Source organism: Syngnathoides biaculeatus, chromosome 12, assembly GCF_019802595.1.
Source record: "Syngnathoides biaculeatus isolate LvHL_M chromosome 12, ASM1980259v1, whole genome shotgun sequence".
In the NCBI taxonomy this organism is placed as follows: Eukaryota; Metazoa; Chordata; class Actinopteri; order Syngnathiformes; family Syngnathidae; genus Syngnathoides; species Syngnathoides biaculeatus.
In genome coordinates this window covers 18,529,147-18,554,979 of record NC_084651.1, presented here as the reverse complement: position 1 = coordinate 18,554,979, position 25,833 = coordinate 18,529,147, and the positions used below count along the sequence as shown (strand labels likewise).

At 40.5% G+C, this 25,833-nt stretch overlaps 1 protein-coding gene across 2 annotated transcripts in view; it reads left to right on the top strand.

The window, feature by feature from the left end:
- LOC133509464 (actin-binding LIM protein 1-like) overlaps positions 1–25,833 on the top strand; it is a 48,719-nt gene that overhangs the window by 18,122 nt on the left and 4,764 nt on the right. The window contains exons 2-20 of one of the 2 annotated variants that reach the window (XM_061836474.1): positions 8,543–8,680; positions 12,271–12,454; positions 12,716–12,825; positions 14,842–14,968; positions 16,491–16,584; positions 18,411–18,498; positions 19,205–19,269; positions 20,522–20,599; positions 20,799–20,957; positions 21,148–21,192; positions 21,654–21,689; positions 21,826–21,955; positions 22,386–22,514; positions 23,036–23,140; positions 23,441–23,488; positions 24,608–24,742; positions 25,400–25,479; positions 25,559–25,682; positions 25,771–25,832. In XM_061836474.1, the coding sequence (XP_061692458.1) occupies positions 12,306–12,454; positions 12,716–12,825; positions 14,842–14,968; positions 16,491–16,584; positions 18,411–18,498; positions 19,205–19,269; positions 20,522–20,599; positions 20,799–20,957; positions 21,148–21,192; positions 21,654–21,689; positions 21,826–21,955; positions 22,386–22,514; positions 23,036–23,140; positions 23,441–23,488; positions 24,608–24,742; positions 25,400–25,479; positions 25,559–25,682; positions 25,771–25,832 (1,764 nt within the window). In that variant the 5' untranslated portion in view covers positions 8,543–8,680; positions 12,271–12,305. The remainder of the gene's footprint in view (positions 1–8,542; positions 8,681–12,270; positions 12,455–12,715; positions 12,826–14,841; positions 14,969–16,490; positions 16,585–18,410; positions 18,499–19,204; positions 19,270–20,521; positions 20,600–20,798; positions 20,958–21,147; positions 21,193–21,653; positions 21,690–21,825; positions 21,956–22,385; positions 22,515–23,035; positions 23,141–23,440; positions 23,489–24,607; positions 24,743–25,399; positions 25,480–25,558; positions 25,683–25,770; position 25,833) is intronic. The other variant, XR_009797350.1, reaches the window with a different exon arrangement.

The window sequence follows — 25,833 nt, the reverse complement described above, 5'->3', positions numbered from 1 at the left end:
ACCACAAAATCTGTATCACGGCTATTGGTTCTAAGGAGGAGTAATGTAACTTCAGTCTATACCAATAACACAAATGAAAAAAAATCTGATTCTGCTCACTCCTTGGGGAGAACCTCCATAGAGCCCCCAGTGCTACTAGGCTTGAAGATATGACATGACTTTTTCCTGGAACTACTTTTATTACTCTTCCAAAGACATCAAAGGACTGTTGCAAAGCTTAGCTTTTTGTCTTGAAGAAACTCTAAGGATGAGACATTCCTTTCGGATAACTGAATACCTCATCTCATATTTGTTTAACGTCCCGCTGATGCACAGTGCAGGTTGGAGACTTTCTATTCCCCCTTGCTGCAAGAAAATCAAATATTCCCATCTCAGGTGATCCAAAGCCAAGGTCTTGCCTGGAGAGCACACTTGTGAGTGTGAACTTGACTGTTGAATCTGCGGAATTTTATCCCCTGGAATGTTGCTGACGTTGATGTGTCCAAAAAGGGATCTGAAAATATCATCACCCGTAATAGAGTTCTGGCTCTGCCCCAGTTCTATAATGACCTAGCTGTAACCCTTGAGTATGGCTCTTATTATACCAACTGGGATTTTTCATCCTCCTTTGTCTGCTGCAAGCCATTTTACAATTTTTTATTTTTAGAATATGCCATGTACTCTAGAAATTTACATTTTTAAGGGTGCACATCTAGTGCTCACTCATCTTAGATGTTTTGGCAGAGGTCTGCACATTATACTTGGACTGCACGTGCACACAACTCAGTTCCCTTTGAGTTAGGACATTTTTGAGAAGAAAGTGTTTTTTTTTGGGCTATTCGCAATACATGTATAAGAAAATCTGAGGCCACTTTTTTCTTTGGCAGGGTAAAATCCGAGTTGTCACACAGAATGCATTTTAAAAATAAGGTCAAGGGCTAGCAATCCACTGAGGCGGATGAGCATAGCAGTCACATCTGGGGCCCTATTGTGTTGGATGCAACCTCTTTGTTTTCACTCATTCACTCACTCCTTTGGGAATGTTGTCTGTCTGTGCTGGAGTGACTGCATATCATATAGTAGCAGAGGCAATGAGCAAATAAATATTTAATCAACGCTTCCCTCTAGTATGATTTCCCTTTTCCCTGGTGTATTTCCAACCTGCTACTATGATTTGGCATTCGGATGAGTGTAAAACTGTAAATTAAGGCACTATCACTGCCAATATTGTCATTTACCAAGTTGCTATGAGCATGTGTTGCGCGAAAATTAGGAAGGCTTTCCTCATTTCCCCTCAGACTGTCATCCTCTTGTTATCGTCGACACAGCGATGCTCTGCTTTTACAGTATGAGTGATGGGTGGAAGGGCTTTAGGGGTAAAGAGAGAGACCCCGCCTCTTCTCCAGACTTCAGGATGCTCTGCTGGTTTTTGCTTTCTCAGCACCGTGGTTGTGCACGTGTGTTCATTGTGTTTTGAGGGTCATGTCAGTCAGGTTATCCACTGTGAAGAAACTGGACAGATCACAAAGTCAGCACTTCCAACCAAGAATCCTAAATGTGTGCGTAGATCCGAATATTTTTTTCCCAGTTCTATGTATACATATTTGAGGGTGAGTTGCTCTGGACTGGGTTTGCTACATTTAGCCATAGATCATTTTACACGTGGAACTATATTGTGTCTCAGGATGCAAACATCGTGAAACAATGATTCCTAGCAGCTTACCATCACGGAGTACAGATACATGCAATCCTCGACTATATGACTGTTGTTGTTTCACGGTCCCCCTAAACTGCAGATCTTTATTTCTACATTGTGTACAATATTTTTGGGCTATCCATTGCTCTTGTTCTCTCTCACTATATTGTTTAAGTCTACCATGATAGCATTTTTTTCTGATATATTTTCCCAAAAGCTATCACATTAAATCCACTGAAAATGAGCAGGGACACATAAAACATTCATTCCGTGTCTGTAGACCGTGTGCGGTTGAGTGGGTTTTTTTTTTTAGCTTCAGCACTTTGCAGGCTAGCGAATGTGATAAACAATTAACTTTCCTTTTGTCACAATTACCACAACAATGAAAGTTGATCAGGTCCACAAAAAACTCCAGTGTCCACTGTATTTATCGAATAATAATCCACCCTACTCTGCCTCTAATTGAAAACCACGACGACAGGATCTGTACTTTTGATTCGCTGAGTGTGGAAGCTCTCCACCAACACACACACAGTGGGGCGTGTCTTAAAGAACGTATCTACAGACACGAAATGAGTCTCTGCTAATTTTTGTGGGATGCACATCAAATGAAATCTCTATTTACCATATTTTATTTATTTATTGTGTTATACTGGTATATCCTGTATTATAGTAAAACTGTCAGTTTGCCAAGCTGCTTATCCTCACAAGGGTGGCGGAAGTGCCAGAGGCTATTCCAGCTAACATTGGCCGAAAGGGTAACCATGCCCTGAACTGGTCGGCAGTCAGTCGCAGGGCACATATCGACACCATCACTGAGCCGGAATAGATCCCATGCTCGCCACACCAAAATCAGGAGTGTGTACCACTACACCATCATTAAACTTTATTGTAAAATTGCTACCACGTAAGCACCTAAACATTGCAACTGAGGAATGGTTTAATATACATTTATTTTTACTTTCTGTTGCAAGTTGAATGAGATGTTACAAATTGAGTTTGTAGAAATACATACCTTTAGTTTTAGCTTTATTTAAAGCCCTTTTTGTGTTTTTCAATTTTAATGTGTGGTATCGCCTGCCTGCCTCAGTTTTATTATGTTACAGAATCTCTTAGTACCCTTTACTACAGCAAATTGCAGTGGAGCAAGCCAATATTTTTTAATGTTAGGAACGACTTTTCCATGTTAGGTTGTCACAGCTGTACTGAGTAGTAGTTCTCAACGTGGAATAAATATGTTGCTTGTTAATGAAGCTCCATGTTGGCTTGCAATGTTTGTCTTTTTAGTTTATTTTTTTAAGAATAAAACCAACACACAAACAAAACACGTTTGAGGCAGGCAAAAAAGGTAATTCAGTGTACAGTATTAACATTTGCGCAGTAGCAGGAAACCACTTCTTTTAAACCTAAAATACTTATTACAATATTATTACAGGCTTGCACTGGTTTAAGATGAATTTTTTTTTTCATTTTTCAGTTCCAATCTGTCGATGGCCAAAGAGGCTTAGACTGTGTTATGTTTTTGCAGTTCCCACTAACCTAGATGACCCGTGCTTTTGTTTGATGGTGCAATGCCACATTCATACATGCTGAGACTTCAGTGTTTGGTTCACTCGGAGATGACTCATTATCCTGCTGGGTGTAATTGCATCAAAGAAGTGCCCACCTCACTTTGGTACCCACATTCTCTTTATCCTCTATACCGCTTTCTTCACAAGGATGCTTTGTGGGGTTGATAATTCTGTTATACAGTATGAGTAGTAATCATTCTGATTTGCTAGGCAAGTACTTATTTCAGAGTATTGGGTACTCATGAATGGTGCCCATCACTGCCACAGATATAAGGCAAAAAAAAAAAACCCACTGCCTCTCACCAATAGTTTGTAGTACACTGCAGTGGTTTGACACACTGGTGCAATCATCATGTGTGGGAATGAAAGGTCTTTAATCACAATTATTCAGTCACTTTATGAAAGAAAAGTACTACCATCAGTGAGTACGCAAGAGTGAATATTCGTACTGGTATCGGTGTGAAATAAAGTGATAATGAACATCCTTAGTCCTGTATTTGGCCTTGATGGTGAATCACAGACTTGAAATCTAGCATTCTTATAGCCTTATGGCTATTATTGCAAAACTACTGCAACTGTGAAAGTATAATAATCTTGCTTTTGTGCAATAGTTTTCTAGGATTATGCTTTGCCTGCCCTAGCGAGTATACTGTAAATGAGATAGAAAATGAATGGAGGGATGAATGGCTGTGCTTTTAACTTTACAGACAAATGAGTCACTGAAAAAGAAAATTTATTTTGTGTGTACGGGTTTGCGTTCGTGTGCCTGTGTGATCCAACTTGCTTGAAAACAGCCAGAAGAAAAGTGACTGTTTAATGTTACTGGGTGTATAATCTAGGAATGTCAGAAAAGGTGATAAACTGTGACCTCGGCAGCGGCACTGGGCACTATCTTGCATCAATGTCTACGTCAAGTACCCCTATCTTTTTAATAAATTGTTTTTAAAGAAAATACTGCTGTCCCTGCTAAGCACGACTGTAAAACTCAAGGCCCACGGGCTGGATCATGTCCACCCTGAAACTTTATGTGGCCCACGAAGGTTTGTCACTATTTTACCCTTGACCTCTGTTTAAAATGAGTCATCTATTATAAAAAGTATCATGATACTATTATATACAGTACTATATACTGTACTTAACTTATTTACTTACTTACTGTACTTATGTATGTACCGAAATGTCATATGATGGGACAATTATTGGGGTTACCACTGGGAAAATATTTAGTAACAAACACGCAGTGTAACTACAACAGTTGAGCTACATGGCTAGTTCACAGCTTGGCTTCTGACTGACAGCCACCATAGTCGCAACATGTTGATGGAAGAACGGCAAACATCTTAACTCATTTGAAATAGGCATATTTTCAGTATGTGCAATGTGAAAAAGACCAAAAACAACGCAAAACAAACACTTCATCCATCAGCATTTCAACAGCCCCTGCTGGGCTCTTTTGGTCAAGCCAAAACAATAACAAATGCCATCGGTAGTCTTTCTGGAGCATCGTGATGATCTCAATTCAAACTGTGACTGTTGCATCTTCCATTTCCTAAAAAGAAGGCAAATTATTGATGTTTCGGCCCCCTACCCAAAAACATAAATGTCAATGTAATCATAAGCAGTTTGTTGTGCAATTTGCATCGTGTACTTTAACCTAAGAGCAACAATAACTACAATGTGGCCCACGATGTAAAGGTTTAACAAACTAGTGTAATCTTTCATTTATTGCAGGGGTTAGGTTCCGGCCTCTTATGAACGCTTTAAACATACAGTAATAGTACTGTAGTACAGTGTAAATGTTATGCCTTGTCATATATCAATGCATTTTTATTGTGTTTTTTGTTTTTAAAAAAAAACAGTTGTCATGTTTTAGGTTTGGAAGGTGATTATTTACCACAAAAGAATTACAGAATGGACTCAAAATCCCATGATTGTGTGATTTATGCACTATATGAATACGAGGAAAACATCTCTTTGTAATGCACTGACTTTTGGAGTAGGCGATATAGAATTACAGTAGTGTTCAAAATAATAGCAGTCCAATGTGACTAGATTAATCCACGTTTTCAGTATATTTTTTAATTGCTACATGTCAAACAAATTACCAGTAAGTGCAGTAGATTCTCAGAAAACCAACAAGACACAGCATTCATGAAATACTGCACACATGCTTAAGGCTGTGCAATTGGGCAATTTGTTGAAAGGGGTGTTTTAAAAAAGTAGCAGTGGGGTATGCAATCAGTGAGGTCATCAATTTTGTGATAAACAGGTGTGAATCTGGTGACCCCTATTTAAGGATGAAGCCAGCGCCACTCGAACATTCTTATTGAAAGCTTGAAGTAAATGGGTCATTCAAAGCATTGTTTAAAAAGAACAGTGCACTTTGATTGAAGGTTTGATCAGAGAGGTAAAACCTTGCAAACGGGTGCAAATATTTATAGACTGGTCAGCTAAAATGATCTCTAATGCCTTAAAATGGAGAGCAAAACCAGAAACACATGGCAGAAAACTAATGTCAACCATCAAACAAAGCAAAGGACTAAGCAAATGATCAGCTCCAGGATCATCAAAGACAGTCTGGATTTACTTGTAAGTACTGTGACAGTGAGAACATGCCTGTGTGAAACTAATCCATATACAGTGCAGGAATTCCCCGCAAAGTCCCTCTGTTTAAAAAAAAAAAAAAAACGTGCAGAAGAGGCTAGAATTTGCCACACTAGTAAACGTGCAAACTTGTTTGGCATGTGCCAATAAAAAATATACTGAAAACGTGGATTAATCTGTTTAATCACATTGGACTGCTATTATTTTGAACACTACTGTATATTATAATGTCTTCTTTATTTTTCGACTGTCAAAAAAACTTCGCAGAAGAAAATTGTGTGAACATACTGTTCCTTTAGGTCTTTCATCCACTTGCTATCTTCACAGGAAGCCTGTTGTAATCTTATCTGAGCAGATTGCCCGGATCTGCACACTGTCAACTATTTGACACTGTTAAACAACCAAACTTAACTCTTCAATTTAGAAAAACAATATCGGAGACTTGAAAGCTCTCTATGAATCATTATTACAATAATGTTTTACCCTGCCATTCGCTGCTTTTCTTGTCTTATCCGATGAAGTGCACAATTGAGTGTAACGAAAATAGTTCATGTGAAAAGTTTACAATCCCATAGAATGCCTTTTTTTGGTGATAGTAAACATTTTGACCAAGATACATGTAAAACATTTCGAAATGGTACAGCTGTACAACCCAATAAAAAAAGTGCATATTTTTGAGCGAGGAAATAAAAAATAAATATCTAACATAATGTGGTTGCACAAGCGTGCACACCCTCATGCAACTGGAAGTTTAATGATAGTCAGCACATTTAATTAATTCATTTAATAACCCTCTGATGAATCCTGAATGAAGTTCAGTTGTTCTAGTAGACACTGTCTGGCAATAATTTAATTTTATTTTTTAGATTTGAAGGCATTCTTTCCTGTATCTACTGTACACTATTGTCTTCTTTTGGTGATGACCCACCAATGGAATTATTGGAATTATGGCCAGAATGTTCAATCTTGGGTTCACAGGATTATTTCATATTTTCTGCCATGTTTCAAGTGTGGTGTTACAAAATTTTGAAACCAAGGTTAAAAATCTTGCTTTGCATAATTAAAAGAAAAAAATAGTTGGAGAAAATATTGGTCACAATAAGGGTGTAAATTTATCTGAGACAATATTTTTAATATCACAAATACTGTACCTGACATTTAAACATCCATCCATGCATTTATCTTCTGAGCCGCTTATCCTCACATTGGGTGTGTGAGTGGTGAAGCCAATTGCCAGGAGGACAGTCGTACTCACAATCACCCCTAAGGGCTATTTAGAGTAGTACCACAGATGCATTATTTGCCTTGAGGATGCTAACTGAAAAATACAGAGAAGGTCAGAAGGAGCTACATTGTGTCTTTGTGGATCTGGAGAAAGCCTATGACAGAGTACCAAGAGAGGAACTGTGGTACTGCATGCGCGAGTCCGGTGTGGCAGAGAAATATTGTAGAACAGTACAGGACATGTATGAGGGCAGCAGAACAGTGGTAAGGTGTGCTATAGGCGTAACAGAAGAGCTTAAGGTGGAGGTGGGACTGCATCAGGGATGGCCCCTTCCTGTTTGCAGTGGTAATGGATAGGCTGACAGATGAGGTTAGAGATGATGTTTGCAGATGATATTGTGATCTGTAGTGAAAGCAGGGAGCAGGTGGAGGAAAAATTACAAAGATGGAGGCATGCACTGCAAAGGAGAGGAATGAAGATTAGCTGAAATAAAACAGAATATATGTGCGTGAATGAGAGGGGTGAAGGGGAAAGTGTGAGGCGACAGGGAAAAGAGATAGCGATGGTGGACGACATCATATACTTGGGGTCAACAATCCAGAGCAATGGAGAGTGTGGTAAAGAAGTGAAGAAACGGGTCCAAGCAGGTTGGAACAGTTGGTGGAAGGTCTCTGATGTGTTATGTGACAGAAGAGTCTCTTCTAGGATGAAGGGCAAAGTTTATAAAACAGTAGTGAGACCCGCCATGATGCACGGATTAGATACAGTGGCACTGAAGAAACAACAGGAAGCAGAACTGGAGGTGTCAGAAATGGAGATGCTGAGGTTCTCTCTTGGTGGGAACAGGTTGGATAGGATCACAAATGAGCTCATTAGAGGCAGAGCCAAAGTTGGATGTTCTGGAGACAAGGTTCGAGAGAGCAGACTTCAATGGCTTGGACATGTCCAGAGGCGAGAGAGTGAGTATATTGGTAGAAGGATGCTGAGGATGGAGCTCCCAGGCAAAAGAGCGAGAGAAAGACCAAAGAGAAGGTTTATGGATGTGGTGAGGGAAGACATGAGGGCAGTTGGGGTTAGAGAGGAAGATGCAGGAGATAGGCTAAGATGGCAAAAGATGACACGCTGTGGCGACCCCTAACGGGACAAGCCGAAAGGAAAAGAAGAAGAAGAGTCTCCATTGAATGCATGTTATTAGGATGTGGGTGGAAACCAGAGTGGCCAGAGAAAACCCACGCAGGCGGGACCGGAAATTGAACCCTGGGCCTTAAGACTGTGAGGCCAACGCTCTAACCAGGTGCTCCATCGTGCCGACGGCATTTAAATACTAGCTTTCATATCCACTGTACATGCTAAGAACAACAATGAGAAGAGGAGCGATGACTGAGCAGACACTCACCAAGCAACTGGGATGAGTCATCGTCATCATTTCAAAGCCATTAGTAATGCTAATGTGTCGTCTCTTTCCAGTGGCTCATGCGCAGGATGCGCACCACCATTCCACAGCGAAGCCCCTGATCCAGTGCTTTAAGTGCGGGCAGCCATGCAAGGGTGAGGTGCTGCGGGTGCAGAACAAGCACTTCCACCTAAAGTGCTTCACCTGTAAAGGTACAATAACACACGAATGATTACGGAAACAATACACAAACCCAAAGGTCAAACCCAGTGCTGTACATTGCATATGTACATTAAAATGAACAACACTCAATGACTTATTTTGGGTTCTGTACTAGATTTTCATACTTTTCACAATATATTTTCAACTTTAACACAATATTTTGACAAAAAGTATTTTGATGCTTTTACATCAAGGAGAAGTGGAAATGGACGAAAACATCTTTCGTCTCATACATGGAGTCAGATGTGAGAGGGTCTGGGTCAGGTCATGCCAATGTATTTGAATGTGAGGTCAGCTCCTTCATGCTCTTACACATCAAAAGCATTCTTCTCTGTTTTTTCTTTTATTTATATTTTGTGCACAGGGGCACAGTCATGCTGGATGTTTAAAAAGGGCATTCCTCAAAATTGGAAGCTCAATGTTTTCCAAAGTACAGTATCCTGGTAATGTGAGCAATGATCCGTTTGCCTGGTGTTTTCCTGGCTCGCTGTCCCGAGTTTAAATCAGCGATTGGAGTTGAAGTCTACAAGGGAATTATTGGCTTGTGACGCCGTGCAACGAGATGGAACGCAAACAGCCATGACCAGCATGTTAAGTTTAAAACCAAGCCTCAGTGCTCGCGCCCTTTTTGTGTTGAAATTGTCAATGTCACACAGACTTCACCATGCATCTAATTATGATAAATAGGACAACTCGCATCGCCTCTGTGAATGTGCATTTCGGACCTAGAAACATCCCGCTTCAGCGAAGGCAATCTGAAAGGCAAAGGCGAATAAATCCACCCTCGACTGTTTTGCCGCTGATATGTCATTTTACCACAAATACAATGTGACAATAGCTGATAATATCTAGGACAGCGGTCCCCAACCATTTTTTTCCCACCACAGAAACAGAAACAGACAGTTTCATGCGAAACATATTTTCACGGACCGGTGACAGTTCATCGAAGGGGGCCGGTGTGCTGACGGAGTTACCCAATCGGACGCTAATTGTGGACGGTTTGGGAATCGGCCATGTGATATTCATTCACAGCAATCAGATTTTCTTTAACTCTCAGTCCGTTTGTCAGGCTGTCTGGCAAGCAATGGGTTCTCGAGGCTTCCTCTCTGCTAAAAAAAAGAAAATACTCATAATAAAATCGATATGTAATTTTTCAAGTCTAACAATATTTTTGTATTTATTTCAATTTGTCTGTTCAGCCTGGCACCAGTAGTGGGGGGCATGAATTATGGGCTGTATCTCCACACTATTTTTACTGAGTCCGGCGTCGTATTTTAAAGTATAAATTTAGCAGAGTCTTTTTTACCGAACAAAGGACAAAGAAGTGTGTGATAATTGGCAACGAAGGTGCAATATTTAGCATTGCATTGCTAATATGACTCTTTCCCCATAGTAGGACACCGCACTCTTTTCACTGTGTCCATTCCGCCTGGTGAAATCCAAATGTATTTCATACAGTGTGATTGACTTTATTGTGTCTACCAGAGGTATGCCGTAGGGATGTTTGATCGCGTCATGTAAGGTTCATGCAGAAGCATAAACAAAAGTAATACAGTATTTGATTATTACATCTGACTGTCGTATACAAAGCCGCTCAAATTCTCACCTAACTCTGATTTAAATAGATGTCTCATCTTAACTCCAGTCTGACTTGCGTGTTTAACCCTATTAATGATGAATTTCTGGCATGAGTACTCCTTCAGTGCCCTGGGCAGGCCGAACTGTCTCCTTCTTAAAGGCTCAACCTGGCGTAGTAAAAGCTTTTGTGGTTAATCTGTGACTGGTGCACCGTCACAGCTATCAACAGTTACCGAGAATAACTAACTTTAAATTAGCAAATTCTTAGATTAACACCTATTTCTGTCCTCAGCAAGTGGATGTACATGCCTTAGTGGGGATGGATCTGTTTGTACTCAACCACAACAGCTTGTGAATGGAGACAGTGGTCCCAGTCACGTGTTCTGTTTCTCAAGTTGTATTGCTCGTTAAGTGTACTTATCTTTAAAGTGTATAGCATTTGTGACAAATCCTTCAGCGACTATAAGAAGGCATTTATTTAAGCGGAATACAGTGGAATAGTACAAAAAAGTGTATACATAATTCCCTGCTATCATTTTCACTTTTGAAAAATGTTCACGCTATCGTGTGATGTACTGCATTTTCATACAAAATGATCATCACCATTACAAAATCCACTAAATCTCAATATCAGGGTTGATCTCAAATCAGTTAGTTTACAAGTTAATCTCGTCATCCCTGAGCCCTAATACAATTAAATCTTAGCCTTTCCCCGACTCGCTCTCATTCATCCACAGGATTTCGCATGGCTCATTACATAACAATGATTAGAGCAAGTTATCTCAAACATCACGATATTTTGCCCCCTTTCTGTGGCATTTCCAAAAACCTTTTAATGCACAAGCTGTAGCGCTGGAATTGCAAACCACATAATCATCTCATCATTATGTGTTTAAATATTCTAAATATAGTTTTTGGTTATCCAGTCATCCATTTTCTGGGATACTTATCCTCACAAGGGTCGTGGGAGTGATGGAGCCTATCCAAGCAGTCATCGGGGAGGAGGCAGGGTACACCCTGAACTGTTTGCCAGCCAATTCCAAGGCACACAGAGACAGTTAGTGGTCGCATTCAAAATCACACCTAGGGGCAATTTAGGGTCTCCAATTAATGCATGTTTTTGGGATGTGGGAGGAAATTGGAGTGCCTGGAGAAAACATCCAAACTCCACACAGACTGAGCTGGGATTGAACCCCTGGCCTCAGAACTGTGAGGCTAATGCTCTACAGCTGTGCTACCGTGCCACCTAGTTTATATATATATATATATATATATATATATATATATATATATATATATATATATATATATATATATATATATATATATATATATATATATATATATATATATATTAATTAGGATTCATCAAGGTGGGCAGTTTTATACATGTAGAGTCATAATATTTAGTGCTCCTCTTGGATGTCATTTCGTATGTGTGTCAAAAGATATGGCGATTGTACTCATTATAGCAGTGAGGATCATTCGAAAAATGCACAGTATTTATCCATATTACTAAAGGTAAAATAGGAGCTCACCATAGCATTTGAAGTGCGAAAAATGCTTAAATAGATTTGATAGCTTTATAGTAGATATTTATGTTTATCAAGCGACAGGTATCATTTGAAAAAATACATTGCAAAACTAGGTCTCTTTAAACTCCCATCAAGAGATAAAATAATCATAAGCATTATGTTGATATTATTCCAACCGCTCTAATCATCTTTAATTAATAATGTCTCTGTTCTTCTATCCTGTTTGTGTAAATGACAAGGTCATAATTGAATAAACAGTTGTAACTAGTGAGTGTGAAATATTTCAAGCCAGTTATCTTCTGCAGCAGCTCAAGGCTATTTCCTGAGCTGGACAATCGTACAGTTGTTGTGTGGCCATGAATATTGAAGACACTAGTAAGTCTTGACAAAGCGCTTGGACTTGGTGTTTCGTGCGCCGTGCGCTGAGCAGTAAACGACCCCCATGCCTCTGTGTGCGCTCTGTTCAGCGTGCGGCTGTGACCTGGCCCAGGGCGGCTTCTTCATGAAGAATGGAGATTATCTGTGCACAGTGGACTACCAACGCATGCACGGCACTCGCTGCAATGGATGCGGGGACTTTGTGGAGGGGGAAGTGGTCACTGCACTGGGCAAGACCTACCACCCTGCCTGCTTTGTCTGCACAGTCTGCAAGTAAGCGTCAAATGTCTCCTTATTTTGGATTGTAATCATCAGAATAGTGTGTGAATTCGCTTGATGCTTAGTGTGATTATAAAAACATTTCCTATTAAGTAATGCCAGGGGGTACCATTAATGTCAGTACACTCTTGGTATCTTCTGACCAAAAGCAGAGAACCTCCCAGTCCCGTGCTCGGTATAATGGAACCTTAGGGTGTCAGCTCACTTCACGCTCATTATCGAGTGTACTGGTCATTGAAATCATGCCACCTGCAGGCGGCCGTTCCCAGCTGGAGACAGGGTGACCTTTAACGGGAAGGACTGTCTGTGTCAGTACTGTGTTGAGCCCATGTCTCCAGGACCAAAGGACATCCTGGACACCAGCAGTAAGTATTTTTTTTTTCTCCTAAGGTTAATGCACACGAAGGGATCCTCGTTCACAGGCTTCGCTAATACATTTCCAAACTTATAGTTATAATTACAAATGTTGATACAGACTGTGCATCCATTCAATTCTGTCTGCATATAAAGTGATGGATGATGGCAAAAAAATGACGAAAAGGAAGAATAACTCCAGTTTTGTCTTTTGTCAATTTTATCACAAAATACATCTGTTGATAAGGTTACGTGGCATCAATCACAATTTCCTTTTCATTTTTGTGTCCTTTTAAACCTTTGTGTTTTAACGATCACAATTCAAAATGGGGGAAGATGCTTCCACCAAGAAATTGTTCTTCTCAGTGCATTAGTTCGAGGAACAGGCAGAATGAAGTGATTATCTCGGCCCTGTCTGGTGTGATAGGTATGCCGTTCTGTATTTGGTACCAGCTGTAAAAACAAAAAGCCTGGTTTACCTGAAGTCAGGAGATTTCTTAAAAACAAGGAGGATTGCATGCCAGTCTATCCTCTGTTATCATCAGACAGTCTGGCATGCGTACTGTCAACACTGCTTCTATTAGAACAATGGAGGGCAAGTTGAGGTGCTGTGTTCTGAGTGATTTGGGCCATTGCAGGATCCCCATTTCACTGGACCAAAGTGTTGGAAACAAGTCAAATGAGACAGAATTAAAGATTGAATTAATAATTTCACAGTTTTATTAAGCATAAAGCTACTACTCCTAATATTGAAGTTGTTACTACTCATTTTAGACACACTATCAGAGAGGATCAACGCAATGCTTTGTACAGAAAGAAATATCTTAGGATTGGACCTCAGTGCAAGACACTTTGTATCCAAAAGATTAAGTTTTAACTAGCCACACGTTAATTAATTATACAGACCAGGCACCAGGCCCCAAAAAGTGACATGGGAGTGGTGCTTGACAAAGTTAAAATATGAACTATAAAATAGTGTCATTGGCCGGCAAAATTAGCTCAGCAACAACCACCTGTGAGTCCTACTGAGACTAATAATTGGTTCACAGCGGTTGCTGATGTGTTTTGTCAGGATAATGCCACATGCCCCGTTGTGGTGTTAACAACAACAACACACAAAAATAACCAAAAGAAATTGTAAATGATCATGCAAAGACTGATATATAATAGGTAGTAAAAAATGAATGCAAATAAATACACAATAGAGCAAAACCAAGGATGGAAGACTGAATGATGAGGGGTTTTAATTGATTGAGGGAGTTTGTTCTTTTCCCAATAAATTAAGCAGGCAATTTTTCCAGAGAGGAAAGGGAAATTTGCAACCCTTGCAACCCTAAACCTCTAAATCTATCTTCCCCTCCTCTTCTCTTTCTCCCTTCTACCATTGCTCTCACCAAGCAGTCTCTCTGCTGGCATTTAAAGAGCTTTCAGACAAGGTCACCTATGAATAAGACATGCTTATTCTCCGCACGTCATCGCCACAACCCCGTTATGCCTTACATCATTATATCCCCTGTGGTTGCAGAGGGCTCCGGCTGGTTTTCATCCTCTATTCATTAAACAAGAGCTGACTGGAGTTTGGCGTTCATTTCTCAAAACAACCTCTCTCACTATTTAGAGCGTCTCTGTCCTTCTTGAATAATGGATGTAGTTTTTAAAAAGCAACAGCTAAAGTGATGTTCATGACAGAAAGAAACAACTGTCAGAACCTCCTAATTGACACCATCTCTGCCCTGACTTTGCGTGCCGTCATCCTCGTCAGGCTATTATTTCATCTATCCACCCATCCATTTTCTAAGCCACTTATCCTAATAAGGGTCAGTGGAGTGCTGGTGCCTATCCCAGCCAATGTCGGGCTAAAGGCTAACTACAGCCTGAACTGGTCACCAGGCAGTCGCAGGGCACACCTATTTTTTCACTGAAGTGAGAATCAATGTATCCACTCTTGTTTCCAGACAAATGTATTTTCATATATATGTAAAGCTGTCAATGGCTTTCTCGAACCAACGCATCTTTTGTTTCTTTAGATTGTGCGGGATGCGGACGGGATATTAAGAACGGACAGGCTCTCCTAGCATTGGATCAACAGTGGCATCTGGGCTGCTTCAAGTGTAAGGCCTGCGGGAAAGTGCTCACTGGGGAGTACATCAGCAAGTAAGTAACTTCAGCCCATTTTCTTAGCTGCACCCTGGTTCCATATTCTTTTCGAAAGTTGCCATTTTTAATGTCTATATTAGATTAGATTTTGTGCCCACAAGAACAACACAAGGTCCAATTATACATACAGGAAACTGCAAACTCAACTGAAATTTAAAGCTGTCCATGTGAACACCCCACATACTGTAGCTTCTGGATACAAGTGTTATGGTCAGACAAGGTAAAAAAATTGGCCATTTGGCCCCAATGACAAGGTGTTTATTCAATGGAGGAGTCGAGGTGAGGCTTTTAAACCTATGTATACTGTGCTGCTTATTATCCTCCGAGGCTTTTTGCTGTCTGTCTTTTAAGTGGTGCACAAAGTGGTTGAAATAATGGCGAATAAGTTCCAAATTTCCCTCAAATTTACAGTAATTGCTAACACAAAGTTCACCACAGTTGAGTGTCCCTTACTGAGGACAAGGATTCGAAACACACATTGAAAGTGTTCTTTTTTTTTTTAATGGATAAAGCAGGTGACCCCACCCTACTGAATATTTGCAGAACATGTTTAAAAACCAAGAAACAACCAAACAATTTAATTGAACTCTACACCAGGTATTTCTCCCAAGAAAGAGTCAAATATTTAACCTGAAATAATGCTAAAAGCTTGTTGATGGCTACAAAATGCCTGGTTGGGGTGAAACTTGATAATTACTTCAATATTGAGTACAATTAATATGAACGAAGGGCTGTATATTATAACCTGTATGTATAACTTTGGACAACATGGTGGATCAGCTGGTTAGAGCGTTGGCCCCACAGTTCTGACGACCTGGGTTCAATCCCAGCTCTGGAGTGGAGTTTGCATGTTCTCCCTGTGCCTGCTTGGGTTTTCTCCGGCCACTCCGCTTCCCTGCCACATCTCAAAAACATGCAGCATTAATTAGACACTCTAAATTGCCCCGAGGTGTGATTGTGAGTGCGGGATTTGTCTGTCTCCATGTGCCCTGCAATTGGCTGGTAACCAGTTGAGGGTGTACCCTGCCTCCTAGAATGACAGCTCGGAGAGGCCCCAGCACTCCCGCAACCTTCGTGAGGATAAGCGACTCTGAAAATGGATGGACGGATATATCATTTTTATCCAGTATGGATGAGAACATCCCAAATAATATAACTTTATTATCCATCCATCCATCCATCCATCCATCCATCCATCCATTTTTTTTTTGCCGCTTATCCCCACAAGGGTCGCGGGGAGTGCTGGAGCCTATAACTTAAACATACATACAATGATCATACCCCATGGCAAATAATTATCTAAATGGATCATTAGTATTGTATTCCTGATGCGAGAAGATACACCACAAGTGTAGCCGCCACACAGTTGAAACCGTATAATGGCAAGCTGAACTGAACTGAACTGTACCATACTCTTGTCCAGAAACTTGGCTTGTTATTTTTTTATATTCCTGTATTTTTAGCTGCTGTTGATTAAAAACAATGTTCCTGATCTTCAACCTTGACTTCCTCCACTTAGGGACGGTGCACCGTACTGTGAGAAGGACTACCAGATTCATTTCGGAGTGCAGTGTGAGGCGTGCCATCAGTTCATTACAGGCAAAGTCCTTGAGGTAAGTGAAAAACCCATGAGTGTAAACTAAAAGGACAGGGACAGTTTGGAAATTTGGCGAAACTACAGTTGTTGTTGCTCTTTTTATTTCAAAATGTGCAATTATATAACACGCGGTGAACATCTAAATTCAGTTTGCCATAAATGTAGTTTGTTAATCTGTGTTGTAATCTCTTCAACACGGAGCCAAACAGTCTCTTGACATGAAAGTGTTCTGCTAAAAGATTAATTCTGGGTAGATTTTCAGCTAAACTCTAAATGCTTGCATACTCCAGCTTCTTTTAATATCAATTACATAAATATTACATAAACTGCCTAGTGTGATACTTTGAATTTATAATGAAACTATTACTGGAGTGTCACAGAAGCTGTAGCTGAAATTTGTTGAAATACGTGTAAAGATCATGTTTGTATCTACAAATGCAATCAACACATCAGACCGATGGCCAAAAATATCCCCAAGAAGCTCGACCGTATCCGTCTGCCCGACAGACAGTGATCCAATCAGACAGTGAGTCATTTAATGGTATGAAAATGTTGCTACCAGCCAGCTGACTTTACAGTAATCTAGTATTAAGGCTGGACTATATGACTATCGGAAAAGATCTCTACATCTTACTCCTGAGGTGCTGCCAAAGTCTCGCCAGGCCGTCTGACGCTTTAATCAGGGACACGAGTGACAAGTAAAACTTCTCTTGAATTCTAGGTGATGAATACCATCCTTGAACTTTATTTCCTCCTCTTTTTTTTTCTACAAAAGCATATTATTGTAATAAAGATGTCACGCTATTACGCTGATTCATTATGTTTTATATTAAAATATTATTAATTTTGCGTTCTGTTAAAATTCTTATAGTTCATGTATATGTTGTAATGTAATAGATCAAATTGTAATGTTCATATGCGGCTCTTAGCTTCAATGTTTGAGGAGTCTGATTCTTGACTTAAGCACAGTCTAGTGACATTCAACTCTTGATTATTAATTAATTGATTCTGTCTTTTTTTTTAACGCTTCATTTCTTCACATCTTCTCTATACCATTAGAATGAGGTCATGTACACTCGACATTAAGTTTTACTGCAAGGTCTTCAGATTGACTTTCTTGAACTCACCGCCCTCAAATATTCCCATCAAGCTGATTTGCTATTTCCGTTAATGTAATGATAATTTTCGGTATTCACAGTATGTTCCAAACTCCATTACATCTATTAAGTATCTGGCCACCACATTGTGTCCTCTAAGGGATATGCTTTTGACCGACAGATATGCTTGTGGGGGTGGAGGCACTGTGCAAAAAAATTAACGCACATTGTTTCAACTACAACCGCAGAGCCAGAAAATGTGTTCTGTAAATCACATGCGATAAATTAATTGTCACATGCTCTCAAATTGATTCAAGAACTGTGCAATATTTTTGGAATGGTCTGTCTAACGCACTACCATCATGAAATAAATAAAGTCATACGCATGGTACGTATGTATTAGTTGAACCATTCAGCATCATGACAGGCTTTAATGCTGATTATTTCATTTTCACTGACCTCTTGACCTTCAACCGTTTCCAAAAGCACCATAATATTCAACTCCTTAAAAAAAAAACATTTTTCCGTTCAGTACTGAAAATAAATAACTAATTAGTCCACAGTATTTCCCATTTTCTGACTGAGATTCTTGCTGAATCTGATTAAACTTGCCAGGGTTTAGCAGGCTTTGGGGTTCCGCACATCGCTGCGTGACGTGAGATTATTGGGTTCATTTCCGGCCTCACTGCTGTGAATGCCATTGATCTTTCCCATTTCTCTGATGTCGGGTCCTTTCTTTGTGTAGGCAGGAGATAAACATTACCACCCCAGCTGTGCGAGATGCAGCAGGTGCAATCAGATGTTCACGGAAGGAGAAGAGATGTACCTGCAAGGTGAGCACTCGACAGTGTTCTTTCTTACTCTGTGCTTTACTCATTTTAAAAGCAAGTGTGTTTGCTCTAAACAGACTTTGAATATTCCATGAGCTACAAATCAAAGGGATGTGAACATCTTTGCAAAAAGCAAAATATGTGGCACATCTCTACTGCACAGGAAGTTATGTCCTTTCTAGATTACTGCATGATTTTATCAATACTGTTCCTGTTTATGAACGGTGTACATTACAATTTGATAGATTAGGATTGAGACAGCAGGATTAACCACTGATGAGCACATCTGCCTCACAGTTAAACAGTTCTGAATTTGAATCCCATCTCTGGCGAATTTGTGCATTGATCCTAACTTTGCGTATGTTATTTAGCTTCCTCCTCCTTTAAAAAAACACATCTATGGCTGAAGGAACACTCTAAATTTCCCATAGAATGAGCGCTTTTGAAAATGGATAGGTAATACAATAAGTAAATTTAGATGAATTGTGTGAAGGTCAAAGATTAGATGAGCTACACACACAAAATGAATGCTGAAAATTATCAGCATCAACAATAGTCAGGTTTTGCTCATCTCGAATAAACTGAGTCACTGAGTGACCTTTCTCTCACGTTAGAAACATGTCTGACTGTGCAGGAATCTTTGACATAATTGCAGGATAGTTAAAGAGAGAAGTACTTAGAAAATACTCCTGACATTGTGTGTCTTCAGGGTCAACAGTGTGGCATCCTGCCTGCAAGAACACAACAAGAACAGAGGAGAGGCACAGGGAGAGGGTAGGAATCTGCATGTTCAATTATCCCTGATTTAACCCTGTTTGAAAGCGATTTCTGTTCATGTCTCGTGACAACATTCAGTGGCAATGGAGAGAAAAGTTTTGCATGTGCAACAAGCAATTTCTATGATAGCAGACCGTTGCTTCTGTGGTTTGAAAAACTTCACTTCCTGAATTGATTGACTTCACACTTCTTTAGTTACAACTGCCCACGCTATTTAAATCCAATACAAGAGCCAAAGCAAAAGGGGGGAAAAGTTGTTTTTATTAACATTGCAGTTATGACAAACCAAAAATTTCCACCAAATTACTAAACATATTTATTGTAAACATGTTACCACAATGACAGTGACAACTGGCAGAATTTTGACTGGTCATATACTGTATTTGACATCTGATTGTTCTATTGCACAAGTTAACCTAACATTTTGGTCATAAGTGTCTGCAAGGGCGTTGTGAGATGAAGAAAAGTGATGAGGGATTTTAGGGCCCATGAATGACAAGAAACCTAGGTAATATTAGAATTTACAATTTGGACTGACATGGTGCCCTAAAGTGCTTTTTCCCCCCTGCTCGGGGCCACGAATCACTAGCAGTGCCCCTGAGTGTATGTGTCCACTTTGAGTCAGACTGGAGCAGTACAACCCCTGTGCAATGTCCTGTGAACCCCTTCTCCCTTCCTCCCTTCCACAGCTACTGCATCCGTCTCTATTATTCCTTCAAAAAACAGAAAGGCAGGTACTGTAATCTCTATGGGCTGTCAGGAGGGATCATTGTGTTCCACCATACAGATGCAGTCGTAGGCAGGGCATTGTATGCTGACATCTACTGGAAACAGCTTGCAGTGCCCTCTCTCTGTGAAAGCCCCATTTATCAATTGGATTCAAAGTGAATTTAATGATACTGCACTACTTTTAAGACTGTTGCTGTCATCCAAATACTTCATTTCTCATAAACAAGCAAGACACCTCTGCAGCACACTCATTCACTTTGCACATTTGCAAATGAATGACTTCATTGTGAGATGACATGTTCGACAGATTTGGAATAACTTTTGCGTAATTCCTCAAAGATAAGTACAGGGTTTGCAAATCTCTGCCATCAGTCATGCTCATAAAGGCTAAACGATGTCATGTTGGGGGATTTCGGGTGACGTGCAGATGGCGAAGGGGGCTGTGGGGGAAGACAAATTGGCTGCCCAAGTGAGATTCCATGACATGAGTTTTTGTTCATTGTTTTTTTTCCTCCTGCAGCCTATGAGGTCGTCATCTGAGAGTATTTGTTCCAGACCTGGTTCAAGCATACCTGGCTCACCGGGCCACACAATCTATGTAAGCTATACCGTTGACACGTAGTATATAATTGTCTCAATGAGCGTGCCTATTGTTCCCTTTCTCTTAATGACAAATGATCCTTTTCCACCCCATTTGTTACACTAGCACCTTATTCAAGGAGAGGCTGGTTTTACCTCAGGAGTATCTCTTCGCTCATGTCCATTGTTTGCATGTTTGTCTTTATTTGTCTCCTTAGGCAAAAGTAGACAATGAGATTCTTGATTACAGAGACCTAGCTGCCATTCCAAAAGTCAAAGCAATTTATGACATTGAGCGCCCTGACCTTATTACCTATGAACCCATGTACACCACCTCCCTGGAGGAGAGAGAGGAGAGACGTGAAAGTGTAGGAGAGGTAAAACAGACCGCATGCTCCTCCCATTGCACGTACAGCGTCCCTGTGGTCATGTTGAACAGCAAGAATGCAAATCCTAAGATGATCCTCTGTTTAGTTGAGAAATGCAAAATACTTTTTTTTTTTGGCAATATTACTGCTACTTCTTCTACCTGTATATCTATTCATCAACTTCAATGTCCCTCAATAGCTTCTCAATGCCAGGAGGGAGCGCTCACCCTTGCCTGATGAAAAGGTGAGAAGTACATTGGATGCTGTTCCATCCATCCATTTTCTTTCCCCGCTTAATTTGTTCAGGGTCATAGGGAAGTGGGAGCGTTAGGGTGGGAGGTGTTGTCGAATGCAAGGGTCAGAGGTGTTCTCCTAGGATACTGACGGATGCAGTCGAGGCTCACGAAAAGCATTTGCGCATATTTGGACTGTGGGAGGAATTTACCTGCAGAGTACCCAAACTATGAGAGGCACAGCAACCCAGCTCTGTTGTGATCCCTTCAATCTCATAAATCGCAAAAAATAGATGAAAAGAAAGACAATAGAAGTTTTTAGTTGTAAGTGACTGGGTGATACCGCTATTAACTCCTGCTTACGATGCTATACTGATGTCTGGTTATTTTTTTCTATGGGTTTACAAAGAGGAACAAAAAATGGTAATAGATATTCATATTCTAAAATGTGAACAATGCTTCATTTGTTCAGGGTTTTAGAACCATGTCTCCAGCCCAATCCAATGAGGTGAGTTTTGTGTTTCATCCAATTGCAGCATTCTTTTTGTATGTGTTGTAAGTACAGTAATGTTTCAAATGCCATCTCATCATCGCAATTTGTATTTGATCAAACAGCTTGTATATTTGTGTATCCTGTATATCAGGGATGTTATGACAAAAGAGAACGCATTCTCCAAAGATCCACCAGTCAGGGCTCCTTAGGCTCGCCAGTTTATAATCGCCATGGTTACACCCCCACTCTATCACGGTCCCCACAGCATTTTCACAGGCCAGGTGAGTTCTTTGCAGACGGTTCGTATGATCATACTGACGATTCACAATTGTTGAAGTGTATGGCATTAGCTCAGTACAATAGGGTTCTTGCTTCCTGTTTTATTTATTGATTTGTTTATTTGTGTGTGTGTTTTTTTAACCATGTTAAAAGAAACCCTCACAAAAATTGACTGATTGGTTGTTATGTCTCTTTGTGATTGAACCGACTGGGAGAAAAAAAAATGTTCATGTTCCATAAAAAAAGCCAAACAGCCAATTTGCCTCCTTAGCATCGCACTTTGCCTTTTCAGTTGCCTACAAGAGTGTTGTTCTTCTGTTTCACCTTGGTTCTAATGTTTTGCTCTTTTCAAATTTCAATGCCTGCAAATCTTCTTTTGCATCTCCCCCTCATTTTCTCAACCTCTGACCCACCCACATTTGGCCTCTGTAGCGGGTGCAGAAGCACTGACGGGCATGCAGAAGCTCTGCTCCTCTTTGTGCAGTAACAGTGTGGGCTCCAGAAATAATGACTCCCGCCCCACCTCCCCTTTTAGACACCACTTTCTCCCTCATAGCCAAGGTAAGCCCCCCCACCCCCACTGCACCCCACACTCCTCTATGCTCTCTTACTCATCCAAAGAAGCACATCATCTCCATTACAGCTTGCGATGTAACCTCATGCTAGTCTCTTCTGTCATTTTGGATCCATCACCATGTCTCATCAGACAGATAAAGGCATTGTCATTAATGACACTGGCACTGCTTCAGCATAAGCAGAGGACCAGCTCTGGGTGTTTATTTGCTGTTTCCCTGCCATTGAGAAGTTGTACAAATCACTTTCTACAATGGAAGTTGAATGATGCCATCCAGCACACAGTGCACATTAGCACTCCTTACAAATACTATAGTTCAGTTGTGTATGTGTCCACACGGTGTGTTGTGTTGTGTTGTTTTTCACAACTCATATTACAAGCAAATATGCTCATGTAGGTAATCTTCATTCTCCAAACGTGCCACACTCCACATGTGTTGCCCCATCCACACACCGGTTCTCCCTGTGCATCCCTGTTTGCATTCATTTCTTGGTTCTTCTCACCGGAGGCACTGACCCACCAAGCGGCCGGAGCTCCCCTCTCCCACTTAGGCCTGAGAGCCGGCCCAGCACCCCGCCTCTCTCTCTGACCCCTAAACATTTTCACCTCCCAGGTAGGAGTCGGAGCACACCCTGTCACTGCTCTCTATCTATCTATCTATCTATCTCTCTCTCTCTCTCCTCTCTCTCTCTCTCTGTGTCTGTCTGTCTGTCTGATAATTCTGAAGCTTTCTAGGATGCATTTTACACTTTTATTTCAAACAGACAAGCATTAAGGGGCATCTGTGGGTAAATGTGATATAATGACAATATAATAATAATTGATATTGGTAAATATTAGTTACAGGTACATTTACTTTGCATAAATGCCAAAGGATCTTTAAATGGGATTGTCTGTATTTGGCAAATTTCAGATCAGGGCAGTAACATCTACAGGAAACCACCCATCTACAAACAATACGGTACCTTTTTAGTCTATTTACAGCACGTTTTCTCATCAGAATTGTGACTGAGAGCTGAGTGACAGATGTGAGTGGCTCATGTGTCAAAATGTCTAAACCTATGAATGTTCTGCATTGAAAATTTATTTAACCTATATTTACCCTTTGTCATTGCACTGTTTGAAGTCTGTCTCTGATCCACTTCTGTGTCACCTGCAGCATTTTGTCCATTTGAACAAGTCATCTTAAGTCCCTTTTCACTGGCCCCTTTACAATAATGTTGTGTAATACGCTCAGTTTGGACAATTAAAGTAAATGCAACTGTTTGTTTCGGGTATGTGCACCACACAAAAAAGTTTGGGATATTTGTCTTTCAGGATGAACCTAAAATGCATTGAAACCTTTACAAGTAATCTTAATTTGACCTTCTAATAATTTTTGAATGTACATCTAAAACTGTTCAATGTTTCAGGATTTTTGGCACAAGCCAGTAGATGTCCTGGTCCTCTTCATCTCGCTGTTCATTTTGACATCACAAGATCAAGTCAGCACCTAATGAATGAGCAACAGCAGTTTACCATTGTGAAGTTTCAAACTAGTTGTTTTCAGAGGGAAGTGGCCTCTGAGCTTAGTGTGTCACAGTGTCTCATGAGCTCCTCATCTGTTGTGAAATTTGCCTTTCAGCTTCTGCTTAGAGTACAGCAAATTGTGCAAAAAGGAACTTTGAATAGTTGGATTTTGGCATTCAAAAGTTTAGATGAGGTGAAATTAAGTTCACCTGTAATGGAATATCCAAACTTTTTTGAGTCGTGTACCTCACTTCACTGACAGAATAACACATCCCAAAATGTCAGTATGTTACCATACAATATGTACTAGGCTTCCAACTCATTTTCGTGAACACCATGTGTGCCGATACTTTTCACTCTAGTTTGTCATGAACGTCCTCCTAGTAAGCAAACACTTGCCTGCCGTCACCTATATGCAGTATGAAGCTGACTCTACGTAATATTTATTGAGGCAAAAATACTTTGCTTCGTGTAAGGCACACATTCCTCCCATGTTTAAGCTCTATGTGCTTGAGACGGTGACACACAAAAACTGATAGATCAGTTGCCACGGTTGCCAACCTTTACACAGCTGCCATAGCACGCCAAAGCAAGTCGGCTGATGACATCATCAGATCTGCCACCTTCCCTGCTGCCCATGCTCCCTCTCCAGATGACAGCGCACAGAGTGAGGGTGATTGTTGGCCCTCCTCTGACGCTGCATTAGGTACAGTAGGCTCCTAATGGGCATGCTTGCATTGCAGCCATGTCGTGGCAAAACTCACCCAACTAATTCTTGTTTCCCCTTGGACCTGCTCTGAATCCTTAACTGCATCCTTGCTTCATTTTTGAGCACTGTTGGAATCCTGGCACATTTCTTATGTGACGCTTGCACAAAAAAACACTTTCTTTTGCTACCACATTATTGATTGATTTATTTTTGCTTGAGGCAGCATCATTTTCACTTTTTTATGTTACTGCAGTCTTTGGTGCAATAGATGTACACGGTAAAGCCACAAATGACTTAGACAGAGATAACTGAGACTGACTTCAAACTGACATGTATCCATGTGTCTTACATCTGTGCCGTTCTATGTATTAGATGTGCAGTGAATCCAGGGGGTACATGATTGAAGTTAACGTCACAAAAATAGTTTGTCTGTCTTGTCAACTCTGTCTCACATTTGTGTTCCTTTGTACACCCTGTGTATTACTTACTTGACTTCACAATTAGTGGAAATACCGCCTTCAAACTGTACTAATTATATATCAGTTCCACTATCCAAGTACATGTGCTTTATTAAATCCTCTTGCAGGATGTGCATTTCCCTTTAATTTTAAATTGATATCTTTTGGGGGCTGTATTTGGATTGTGACGGTACAGAGGGAAGAAGACGATCCAGAGAAGAAGAGGACGAAGATGCCTTAAAAAGAAAGCAGCTTCAGGAAGAACACCTCAACAAGGTCAATTAGAAATGCACTCTGTGGTTCCGTAATTGTCCTGCTCAGAATGGTACTTAACCAGAATGGTGTTCGTATCTAGATTCAGTCGGGTTTGGGAAAGCTAATTCTCAGGGAGGAGATGGAGAAAGAACAGATTAGGGAACGCCACACAAGGAGTGTGTCTGCTCAGCGCTATGACATCAAGCAGGATAACGGTGATGCAGGTAAAGAGAAGCATCATGATCCAATGTCTTCCTCACTCACTCAGTTATTATTTCATACAACACATTGATAACTGTTTTTATCTTTCAGAGCTAACATCTCCAACGAGAACAAACTCTTTGCCTGGGTATGGGAGGAATGGGCTACACCGGG